The sequence below is a fragment of the Plectropomus leopardus genome, chromosome 13, assembly GCF_026936395.1.
Source record: "Plectropomus leopardus strain MGB_pleo_1.0 chromosome 13, ASM2693639v1, whole genome shotgun sequence".
Classification (NCBI taxonomy): Eukaryota; Metazoa; Chordata; class Actinopteri; order Perciformes; family Serranidae; genus Plectropomus; species Plectropomus leopardus.
Window position 1 is genome coordinate 20,049,461 of NC_142188.1, and position 13,150 is coordinate 20,062,610.

The 13,150-nt window shown below is 38.8% G+C and overlaps 1 protein-coding gene across 1 annotated transcript in view; it reads right to left on the bottom strand.

Annotated features, from left to right (window-relative positions):
• eys (EGF-like photoreceptor maintenance factor) overlaps window positions 1-13,150 on the bottom strand; it is a 205,464-nt gene that overhangs the window by 16,880 nt on the left and 175,434 nt on the right. The window contains exons 45-46 of the mRNA XM_088086235.1: window positions 7,590-7,762; window positions 253-435 (exon numbers count right to left, since the gene is read on the bottom strand). Of these exons, the coding sequence (XP_087942361.1) occupies window positions 253-435; window positions 7,590-7,762 (356 nt within the window). The remainder of the gene's footprint in view (window positions 1-252; window positions 436-7,589; window positions 7,763-13,150) is intronic.

Below are 13,150 nucleotides of genomic sequence, written 5' to 3' on the forward strand. Positions count from 1 at the left end.
AAAATCTGCCAAGAAAGAAAATCCTTAGGGAATCTTCTTGATTAGAGGATCTCAGAGGAGAGTGAAAATCTATTAGATAGCACATTACCATACACAGCGGGTGAAACCTCTCAAAACATGTCTTTTAAAAACCTTAATGAAGTTTGACAACTAAAATCCAACTGAGGAGACGTCTTAAAGTTGTTTTCATCTTTTTCATTTGACCAGAAGAACGATTTTAAATTGCAGTGCGGGTGTCTAGATTGAGCTCACCTTGTCCTTTATGCCCGGCGAACACCATCAGGTTGTCTTTCACAGCGGATGAATTATTGGCGAGTGTGAACTTGAGCTTGAACTCGTAGAAGAAACTCAGACTCGGGATGGAGGAGTAAGCCACGAAGGAGGTGTAACCAAACTCATCGGTTCCACTGAATCTGGCACGAGTTATATTGATGGCTGCAAAATAAACATTTGTGTTAAAATGCGACTTGTAATAGGGCTCTTTGTGCTTGTGTGGTAATCTGGCATGAGTTGAGGTCTGATTCATTGTCTCCCTCACAGGTTACCAAAAGATGGCACTATTGCTACACAGCATATACCAAGGGTTAGTGAAATATTTTCCTTTCTGAATGCTTTTAGATGATGACCTGTTTTCAAACACTATCACCTCTCCGGTCCTTTTCTATTTTCATTAGCCGCTGTTTAGGAAGGATTCTGGCAAGCATGCATCGCTTCATACCCAATGTTCACAAGGGTAGCACAATAATCCCAATGATATTCAATTACAGTCTCAAGTTTACTTATTCAGAATGCATGGTTGATTCAATAATGCTCTCTCTTGTATTCCATCTCAGCATACCCATCTACTTGATTTTACACAGGGGACATGATGTAAATTTCCCCACACTCATTCAAAATTACACGCTGCTGCTTCTTATTTTTTATTTCTTACACAGCAGTGAGGATTCAAACACAACACTGCTCGTCTTCAACACCTTGTATATTCTTCTGCAGCCCCAGGCGATGGCTAAGAGGGGTTCAGAGCCCCCCTCTGCGACTGCCCTCAGCTCTGTTTGGCTGCTAAATTATTAATAAAGCTGGAAATGCTTCTGTTATCATCTCCACTCGGGTAGAGCTGTATTTGCCTATTGTTTCACTGAGTGTCCTGAATGTTACAGCTGCAGCTTATATTTAAGCTGCAGTGTGTGTTTGAAGTGATCATACACGTGATGGCCCTTATGCTCTGTAATAACAACTGAGATCAGATCAGATGCAAACACGTCAGCAATTATTGCAAAATTAAGTGACCTTGAGTGTGCTTATGGTGGGCTATTTACTCTGTTCATGGGCAAATTACCCTTGAGCCCGCAGTAAAAATGAATACAGTGTCTGAAATGATCTAAATGGATATTTGCAAATATAAGATGACCATGAAATAGTAAAAATATATATGATTGCAAATGTGACCAAAATGTGACTATTCTGTCAGTCAGTGATTGTTTAATGTTGAACAACATTTCAGAAATTCTTATTAAAACTTATTTATTTCTAAACTTATTCTGAGCATATATTTGCATCTGTGTCATATTACTGATGTGTGAGCAGCAGACATGGTATGACGATCTGTACTAATTAAATCCAAGAAAACCTGCTTGAATGATTAACTTTGTGAGACTGTCAAAGAAATGTGAACTTATTAATCTTCACTTCTGATGCCACAGTTTTTCATATTGATAATGTTAAAGTCCCCCTACAGACAAGTTATAAAGTATGTAAAGATACTCTTCTATGATTTAATTTTTTGTTTAACATGGTTTCCCATATAAACAGTGAAAAAGAATAAAAGGGGCCAGAGGTTGATCTGCTCTTTCTCTCTCACTGATATATTCTGGTTGTGGCCTCCATCCTGCCCACCACCGCTAATAGCACTAGATTGACTGGTGAAAGAGCAGTGTGCATCAAGATGGTTAGTGTTAGAATCCGAGGAAACATTGGAGATGTAGATGTAAAGTCTATGAGGTAAGCGGGAACTTGCTGGTGGGGCGAGCAAGAGAAACACCACTGCACATATTCAGTGGGCCGCATACAGCAGAAGTGAACTTTTTCAGCATATGCACCAGACAAGCAACTTAATTGGAATGAATAGGCGCCGTGTTTGGTCTGCTGTCTAAATATTATTTCAAGTCTACTGTGTATGGGGGGACAGGGAGGTGCTGTGGATTGAGAGGTGGCATGATTGAAGGATAGGGAGGGCGTGTCTTAACTCTATTTTTGAGCCTTTTTTGCACATTGCAGGGAGCAGGCACTCAAGCCAAAAACAGGGAGGTTTAGTTACTCTTTAACTATGTTATTTGATAGCGGGCAGGATAACTGGCAGGGGCTGACACTGTGTTAATGGTTATGAAACATACAATATCATCTGCTACAATGAGGTTTTTTGTAAATAGTCCATAGAACCTCGAGAGTCCAGTTTACATCCAAAAATGACACACTCTACCATGTTAGTTTTATTTTATACTATAAAACTTTCACTATGCTAATGCAAACTCTCCTCTAGGGACTGACAAGTCCACTCTGTTTCTTTGTTGGTGTCGTGTCAAAGTTTGGTCCTCACATTGATATGTGTTTCTTGTATTGTACAGAGATTGGCTTTTGTATTTGTACCTTATCTAGCTTGTTCTTCTTGGGATACACTGAAATGTAAGATTTTAGGGAGGTGCACAAATTAAATCCCCTTCAGTAGAGAAATGTAAAAAATATCTCTTGAGTGACAAACTTTGCATATGTACCAGTCATTTTAGTCAAGGTTAGACATTTTAGGGACATAAACATAAGAAAAACCCCCTTTTTTTGCATGGACTTTAGGTTTCATTATATTGCAGGGGTGTGTTACCCTTTGTTTGTACAAGTACACAGGGGAGGACAGGGAGTTAAATCAACACCTCTCTGACATAATCGTCCCAAAAGCTGATTACAGATTTTTACAAAACTAACATTTTAATTGCATTTCATTCAATTTGGGTCCTGACTTTCCTGTAATTTCCAAAATAAAACACCCTGTTGACATTTATTCAGCAGTTACTGAAAGACTTTAAAGCACCTGCAGGTAGCTTTAATATCATACAGTAACTCTAAGCCAGTGAGGTTAACTTTACAATCAGTTACTTTTGAGCTAAACTGCATTTAATCAAAATCACAAAGGTCTATAATCACTCTTGTGATGTAGGAAGTGAAAGGATTGTACAAGTGAGTTATTGAGTGAATCTTTAGGTTACAGAATATACTATTAACAAAGAAGCTTATGGACTGCTGCTGTGAAATGCATCCACATAACGCCACTTTCCATCAAATAATATCGCAGCATTTCCACTTTTCTGTATATTTGTGTCATATGGTGCAAACCAACAGGAGTGGCAAAAGATAAACAAAATGACATGCAGCGCCAGATTGTGAAATGCATTCTGACAAAAACTGCATGTACATGGTGTGCATCTGCCACAGAGCAGGTGGGAAAACAACAACTCTCCTGAGTTAGAAATACTGTGTACGGTATACTATTTTATTCTTTTCAATCTGGGAACAGTGCAAGGTTAACAGAAACTTCACTAAATCAATACTAAACTGAAGTGCTGATGCAGAATATTGCTGCACTATGTTTAAGGATGTTAGAACCATTACAAATGGTATAAAATGCATCTAAGAGAATACGATGAACTAAAAAAAGATTGCATTACATAACTGCATCTCTACACTTGGCTGTTGCTTGTCTGAGACAGTGTTACAAGCAGTGTTAGCATTATTTTTCTTGCAAAACTTTTTCTAGCTTTATACACTCAGCACTGTCACTTAACCCTTTAGAACCTGGACTGGCGTCAGTTTTATTGGGCTGCTTTCAGACACCTTTCACAAGCATCGAAACCTATGGAAACTGATAAAATTGGTTTGATTTCTTTTGACTTTCTTACTTTGACTTCAAAATTAGCTGTTGGAAGATGATTACATATTATCCAAAAAAAGGGAAAAATATCCAGAAAACTATATTTGTAATTCTTATAGATATTGTAATTCTTATATTTTCTTGTGTCTTTTTACTTTTCTTTTTTGGTGCTTGTTTTCAGGTGATTTTCTTGTAAACTGGAAAGAAATCAAGTCAATTTGCTCACATTTCAATGGGTCAATACAACTCTCTTTGGAAACATGTTTGAATTAAAAAGATTATCACACTCAAAGCTATTTTGAACAAACAGGATAAACAATGATTGGATCTAAGAAACAAGAAGTGGCAGTAGTGTACTGTTTTACAACAGTTAGTTTCGACCAAGCAATTTGATCGGTCGAGAGGCATTCTGTGAGTGCTGATATAGGAGTATAACATCGCTTGGACTGCTACCTTTTAACTCTGCATGTATCAGTCCGCTTTACGACCGTTCAAAATCCATTAATTAGTGTAAGACTGAAAGTGGGTTATGTTTTAATAGTGGGATATGTTTATAGTATGGTGTAAGCATAGGTTCAACTGCTAGTTGGTGCTGTTCACGTAGCGGGAGGAGAGAAAAAGAGGAGAAAGAGAGGAGTCGGGGGCGAACAAGAAAGGGCGGGGATTGGAGCTGCCATCTGCGGCCTCGTGCCTACGACCGAATCACAGCCGTGATGATATACGAGCACAACATCACTCCCTCTCATGTGATATTACTTAATTAACTGTATATTTCATGTTACGCTTTCTTCAGTGTATTTTTTTTGTCTCTATTAATTCTGAACATGAATCTTTAACAGGAGTTATAGCCAACCCGTATACAAAGGTAGACCAGTAGGAATTCTGAGTGAAGTCATTTTAAATATCCATTAAAGTTTCATGAGCGTGACTCTTTGGGCACTGTAGCATCAATAGCACTTTCTCGTCTTCCCTTTCCTGCTTGTTCATAGACCAACCTTATCTGTTAAAGTGCACATGGACACCAAGAACCGAAAATCTTCTATTTAGAGAAACATTTTGCCCTTTCATGTTTCTGCTGGAAAAACAACTTTATCTTTTTCTCAAATAGAGGGAAAAAAAGGACAACTAGCATGCCCTCACTGACAGTATTTTGCTAAGGGTACCCCATGAGGAAAAGGTGCTGCAAGTACAAAAGAAGCTCAGAGAGGCAGGGGACCTTTGGAGTGATCAGTTTTGACTCTGAACTTATCTGATGGTATCAGGATTAAAATTCAAATGTCCGTCATATACTTAGCTTGACACTGAAAGGTTAGATTACTCTGTTTGGGATGTGGGTACTGAGAGTCTGTCAGAGGCTGTAGCGTGGCTGAGTGACTTATATACCAAACACCCTGCTACCTCTACAGTCAATTTCGTTATGCCAAATCCTTTGCGTCTTACTTTGTTTCTTAGTTTGTCCCTTTCTTTGTGGTGTTTGCAATCTCACATTACAAAAAGCCCTTCCTCTAAAAGAATAAGAAAAACAAATAATAAACTGGGGAAATTATTAGTTAAGGAAAGCAAAATTATCTGCCAGTGGAATCCTCTCAAAGATAAAGAAAAAGAAAACAGATATCATAAAACTAGTGGGGCAAGACTAAAAATAATATATCTTAAAATGACTAGCAACACCTAAAAAAAGTTGATTTGTCTAGATACAAAGAGAAATTTGAGAATTTCTTTTTCAAACCTATGAATATCACCTGTTATAGGTTTTTTATTGGGGTCTCTTCTAGCCCACCTGGGCCTAATTTTTTAGACAGGCAGGAACAACCAGGTAGAATTCAGACACAGGTTTGCGGGGGTGTGCGGAGCCCGCTGTTTGGAGTGGATGGGCAAAGCAAAGCATCAGTGTGGGCCCCTATGGATGAGGAGACGATGCATAGGGTTTGAGTAACATCATGTTTGCCAGAGGCCACAGTGTAAACCAATGTTATCTGGGGCTGACAGGGGGTCTCGGTCACGCAACCAAGTGGTCTATCCCAGACGACCATGGGAGCCCTCCCAGCCATAGAGACAAACCCGGTCTCCAGTGGTGGGTCACTGTTGTCAATCGGTTATTGTAATGTATGATGTAATAGAATTATGCAACAGTTCAAATGACTCAAGCCTCATTCCCACTGCACAAAAACCCTGCTAACTCCTGCTAACATCTGGCTTTTTAATGCAATGAGAATGCGTACGATCGGCATTCACACCTGGGTAAAATGTACATACATTTTGTGTTCTTTATATTCTGTTTTTTTTTTCATTTTATATAGAGGCAGACTTAGGTGCTGCTGTGCGTTCACAGGCAGTGGGAATGCCTATATTTAGCAGGTTTACCTGTGCATGTGCTAATGTTGGTGGGAAAGGGGCATTTGTGTGTTTGCGAAACATGAAAATTGTACTGTCTTTGTTCTGTACGGTATTTTTTCAGTAGGAATGCATGATTGCTGTGTGTGTTTGTAAGACTGATGATATACCAGTGAATCCCAGTTGGTCATTATTTGCTTTTCATATGTGAATAGATGAAAGCCATAAGATGCTTGAAATAAGAAACAATGCTTAACATGCAGATATTTAAACAGTTATCGTAGTTTAGCATGTTAGCATGCTCACATTTCTTAATTAACATTTAACACAAATGGGAATGTCAGCTTGGCTAGTATTCATTAACCAAAGTATTGGACAAAAATACACATTTCTGACTATTAATGGAGCTAGAAGAAAAGTCAAGGGATCACTTAAGTCAGAGGGACTCATACTCTGGACAGGTTTGACTGGCTTTCTTGGCAATCTATCTGAAAGTTCTTCAGATATTTCAGTCTGGCCAAAGAGGTGTACCAACCTACTGATATTGCAATCCCTAGAGCCAGGATGCTAGCATGGCTAAAAATACAGAATGTTTTCAGCCAAATAGGCCTACAACAAGAGTTATCCAGTATGGTACAGTATAACATATTCTGTTAACCAGTTGTGTAAGCGGACCATAAAAAACTGCAATTTGTAGCTTTACATTTTTTTTGGCTCAGGTGGAGAGACTATATATACAACAAGTGTTCTTATGTTTCAATACAGTAATATAACACAGCACAGAGCCTGTTGCTGATATGTATTTTTGTTTCTGATAGCTGTGCAGTTGTGTGATAGAAATAGAAGGCTACTTTTACTGGTGCATATAAGGTGATGAAATGGAAAAAATGAAATGGAAAAAAAAGTGACCACAGACAGAACGGAGTAACAGCAAGCTAGCTTATTAACACTGCTGGAACAGTGAGAACACATCAATACCCTGCTGTGCAGCACAGGCCTGACATTTAAGAAAAGGTTCTTCAGAAAAGTTGCTCTAAGTCACACGACTCAACTTACAATTGTTGGGAAATAAGATCTGATGAACTAAAAAAAGCACCTTCTGGAATATTCCGCAAAGTGGCCATGAGTTTTGCCTTGATTCTGTGTCTGTATTGCTGGAGGAAGACGTTTCTGCCTTTTCAGCACAATTTAGTAATTAATCCCTTTACTTAACAAGAGGCTCCCATTTTACCAACTGCTCAGGGCTCTCATTCACCAACTGTTTGCAGACTAGCCTCTTAAAAGGCTGCTAAATCTACGCTACATTGATCAGTGTGGAGCCACACTTTGCAACACTTACGTTCATCACACAGTAGGCCTTGTCTTCCGTAGGGGCAGAGACACACAGCCTCCAGTGGCGACTTTGGGATGCATGTGGCTCCGTGACCGCAGGGGTTGCGCTCACAAGCATTGAACTGGCACAGCCGGCCTGTGTAGAGCGGGGGGCACTCACAGAACCAGTCCTCTGCGTCACTAAACATGTAGACATAAGGAGACATCATTAGGTCAGAGGTTAAAATAGACCGTGACATTGAAGCAACATATCCAGATGCTTTACAAGCTCACACAGTGGCCTGCAGAACACATGGGGAGATGATAAACCACCCTGTGATGCATGAGGGATTTGAAGAGAGTAAATGTGTCCAGCCTGATGGAATACTTGTGATATATGAGATCTACGAAACAAAAACGTTTGAATGAGCATGCAGATAGCGGCGGAGACAAATAAGTGTCCTGTTATGGATTTATTCATCTTAGCAGCAACTGCAGAGGCAGAAATTACTTCACATGTCTTTTGGTAAAAGGTAAACACACGCACACTGAAAAATAACAGCAGAAAGCAGATTGTTAGTAGTGTGTCAGAAAATGTATAACCTGAAATTGTACAAGATTTTCGATGTCTTTTTTCCTCGATTCATATGAGTGCACCTCCTGTCTTGGCAAGAACAGGAGGGTGATCTAGCATGCAAAGTCATATCCAGAGAGGGACTTTATAAAATGCACTAAGATGTGCACAACTTTGAAAGGTATAATATCAGATAGAGGAGGCATTGGTGGGGTTTCAAATCTATAAATTAATAATGTGTTTTGAGCAGCAGCACTGCAAGATGTATTTTGCTTCTTGAGAAACTGGCTTCTTGAAATGAAATATTTACATTCTGTCACTGGAGCTGAGCATTGTTAGATTTGACTGTATTGAAGTACAAAAGGATGTCGTATGATGCAGTAAAAAAATTCAAGTATTACGATTATTAACAGTCTGCTAATGTCAATTTCCAGACATCTTAAGGAACGATAAACAGCCACACACTGTCACTGCCAATGTGGCCGTTATTCTCAAAATAACAGTCACAGATGAGTATTGTCGTGCGCTGAACAGAACAGTGTTGTTATTTGTATAGTCTTTGACAACCTGCAAGAGGAGGGATCAAATATTTAATGGAGCACCTCCCGGTGCAGTCGCCATGTTGCAGTGCTTTGAATGCTGCTAATTTGTCCCCTGCATTGTCGGTTAGTGTTTGTGTTAAATGTTGGTGACACATAAATTGCATGGGTTTCCTTCCAGATGTTTCAGTTTCCTCCCACAGTCAGGAAACATGCAGGTTTAGTAAACTGCTGCTAGGTGTGAATGTAAGTGTGAATAATTTTGTCCGTCTGCTGAGAGACTGCAACTTATCCATAGCTCCAATAATCCACCCTACACAGGATGAGATATTTTAGAAAAAAGATAGAAAGACGGATCCACTGATCTTTTCATGTCACTAGACATACTATTTGGTAGAAAGATGCAAATACTCTTGAAACTGCTGCTAAATGACCAGAGATAACAGAGAAAAGCGACTGTGGTATTTGCTTTGGCTCAAGAGGTAGAAAACTACCTCTACCAGAATGCTCTGCACCACAACAGACCAATAATGCTCCAACTGGTGGTTGATGTAATGCAAACTTAAACACAAGGGCAACAGGCTGGTAACAAACAATCTCGAATTACAGTTAAACATTAAATGTGAACAGTTAAACATGTGTCTGAAAACATTCCAAGCCAGGCACAGTGAAGGAAAATTATTTTGAGTTAAATTTTTTTTTTTTATCATTTATGTTTTTTATTACAACATAAACATGTAACCTAAGTCAACTGATTTATGGGTATATTTGACTTTTTAACCCAAGCCCCCCAACCCCTCCCAACCCCCCAATTTATATATTATATCTGATTTATACAGCACTGCTTAGATTTAGCATTTGATCAGATTTCAGTCCAAGTTTGAGAATAAAAGAGAGATGAGTAAGTCTGTCTCTTGATCTGTTTCCATACTCTCTGTGTTTGCAGTATTGGCGTGAGTGGCGGTGATCCAAAAATGCGGAAATACAGCCTGTAATTCAACACAGCCCCAGTTTTCTTTTTTTTTCAAACATTGTGTTTCTCACATAAATTGGGGTAGTAACAGGGGGTCGTATTAACAAGAGCAAAACTTTGCTCAGTACTTCCCAAACTTATACATATATTTTCACTTTTACACTTCCACATAAATAGTCTCATGCACTAACGCACCACTCATATGAAAGAGTGTTTAAAATAGTAATGTCTGAGAGAAGGTGCAGGTGTGTTTGGGAAGCACTGAGCATACAACTAGATAAATGAGACTCATAGTGCGAAAGTTGTGCGAGAGTTTGTAAACGGATGTTTTGTTGTAGTTCTGCTTTCGTTAAACCTCGTCCCGTATGACTTCAATTTTCATCAAGAATTTTTCACAGTTTTATGGATTCTTCTGTCAGCATGGAAGCATGCAAGAAAAACAATGTTTTCTTCACAAATTCAATGTAACCCAAGGTGAGTAATTGATGCACAAATGATCATTTTGTGGGTGATGTATTCCTTTAAGTACAGAAAGGCCGATGTGACTGGTTGCAAAATGGGCTCATAATAAAAAGAATCGCATATAACAATGCTGTATGTAAATATGTAAATATTGAGTAAACAACAATTCTCCTCAGATGTGTTGAAAGCAGTATCCAATTAAAAGTACGGAAAAGAATCAGTTAGCCACAAAGTTTTGCCTGACATATGTTTGTCTTTGCAAGAGATACAAATATGTGTGTCTTCACAGAATGATTTTAATCCTCAAACAAATAAATAAAAAAAACAACACACATCTAAAACATGGAAAGATAAACCATTTAAGATGAATTGTTATATAGGCATAAAAGCAGGCAATGGATATTTCTGGCACTAAAAAGGTAAAGTGGAGTGAGAGGGGGCTGAGAAGCATAGTTGAAAACACTTGAGTTTTAATTGGCCTAATCAAAAAAAATGCCATGTGTGGGGTGACGACGGGTTATTTTAATTTGGCTGAAGCAATCACTTTGATTATGTAATTGTTGTAATGTTTTCAGACTAATTTGAATATGCTAATCGTGAATGCATGAAGTTGGTGCTAGCCTTAACTCATGCCATTCAAATACTCCACGGCTACCATCGCTAGATGAACTACGACATTTTTTTTCTAATGAGTACCAGATGAAATTATAAATAATTGACCGGTTAGCTTTTGATTTCCCTGTCAGCTCAAGCAATAAGCTGCATGGCCACATGCATTACTCAAATTTCATCCCTTGAAAGTTATTTACAGAGCCCTTCTTTTCAAATGCTTGTTGGTATGCAAACACACTTCTACAGTACAGCCCTGATGAGGCTCTGCTGCCATGGCAGTCTTCAGTTCTCGGGATAAAAGCATTTAGCCCACTTCATCCTTTGTTAAAATAAAAAGGACCACTGGGTTTAGTGGATATTATTTATAGAGAAGAACTGCTTTGGTACTGAAACGCCATTTGCTTTCCAGTATTATAAACAGCCAATTGGACACAGTTATGCTAGAGACACTGTGATTCTTGGTGGGTGGGAGGGAGAAATCATTTGAAAGACGACTGGTTCCTGACTCAATTATTTGTCATCTGAATTTCAATATGAGCAGAGGGATGAAGTGGAATTTACTCATGGCATTCACCTGACGCACTCAGGCTCCTGTTTTAGCAGACGGCTGTTCGATATTTCCCTGACCTCTCCCAGGCAACCTTGCAAACATTTCCTTGGCGGTGAAGAAGGGTGATGTCTGTTAAGTCTCCATCACAGGGTCTTTTGAAACACAGTGCCATAGAAAAGTATACTTTAGATGGTACTTGAAATGAAAATCCTTATAGAAAAGACACATGAGGAGTGAGGGAACTTTTCTCAGGAGATCAAATAATATTACTAAGGTCCAACTTAGAACATACTGCAGTCTGCAGAAAGCTGTGCTTTTCTGTAGCTCTTTTAAAGTATATTCACATGTTTACACAATTCAAATGTGCCAGTGTATTTATTCAATTTTTTTTTTAACATTTCAAATCTCCTGAAAGGGGAAAAAAACCCCACAGAACACTTCTTTGATTAACTGCATTGCCTCCATGTCTCAGAAATAATGTTGTACTACAATAATTTAATATCTCCTTCTCACTTATGCAGGTTAAAGGAATACTTTACCAAATTTCAACCAGCTTTGTATCATAACACTATGAATAAAATGTGTAAATGACTGAATCCAGCAGTTTGGGCTCTCATGCTGTTGCAAGTGGATCGAGAGAGAGACCCTTCCCTCTCTCGCATGCTCACACCAAACTCAGATAAACACTAAAACTAGGCAGTGCATATCAAATATAAACCAACTTTAACTTGCTGTTCTGCAACTTTTCACCTAAAGGTTTTTTGCACCAGGCTGTAAACACATTTATTTCTCTGAAAAGTTGGGCATTTTAACATGAGGGCCTATGGGAATATGTTACGTTTTGGAGCCAGACATTCAATGATCTGCAGTTTTTGCCACTTTTGCATTGGCTTCATTTTTCAGCCTCAGGTAAAACTACGCAGCTCTGATCAAATATGAACAAAGATTAGGTTACTGCGTTGCATATTTCTTGCCTCAAATGTTTTCATAAACATGTTTTAGCGTGACTTTTAACTGTAATTTGAGACTGTTTGTTACCAGCCAGTTGCCATATTGTTTCCTGTGCCAAAACAGACCAGCTCACATTACGTCACCCAGCAGCTGGAATGGTTATTGGTTCAGTGTGGCGCAATGCATTTTGGTAGCTGTACGTTTTCTGCCTCTTGAACAAAAGTAAATGTCATAACCCCTTTTGTCTTGTCTTCTCTGGTCATGCAGCATCAATTTCAAAAATATTTTGGTTTCCTTTCTTCTCTATAGACAGCCCAGCTTTATGAAAAGTCCATCCATCCAGCAGTACTATACTTCTTTAAGACGGATTAATTGATACAACATGATACAATGTATCTGCTTTGTACTTGAATCAAAATCGCCCATCAATTTAACCAAGGAGAGACTTTCTGAAATATTTTCTCCCTGAACACAAAACCTGTCCACAACTCAGACTGCATGCTGTGATGTAGTGCTATCACTGGTCTCTCTCTCTCACTAACACACCAGCGAGCTGTCATCAGGCCAAATGTTCCACCTACCTCTACGAACAGACGCAGCATTTGCAAAGAAATAAAATAAGGCAACATGTTGAGCTGTGTTGTTGTTGGAACCAAAAGTAAAACTGTGTTTAAAAGGTGGAAGGAGGCAAAAAAAAAAACAACTCAAACTATCACTGTCACGACGACAGGTTGAGAGACAAAAATAAGTCTGAAAGGAAAGAAAATACAGCTATTAAGTGAAACGTGGTGTGCACACTGAAGGCTGGCTTGTGCTGAATGAAGAAAATAATGAATAAAATAACGTTTTGCTTTTGTCTAGACTGCTGTGGAGATGACGAACACCTCACTGTAGAGAACAGGGTCCTTTAACTGGAGATCACAATATT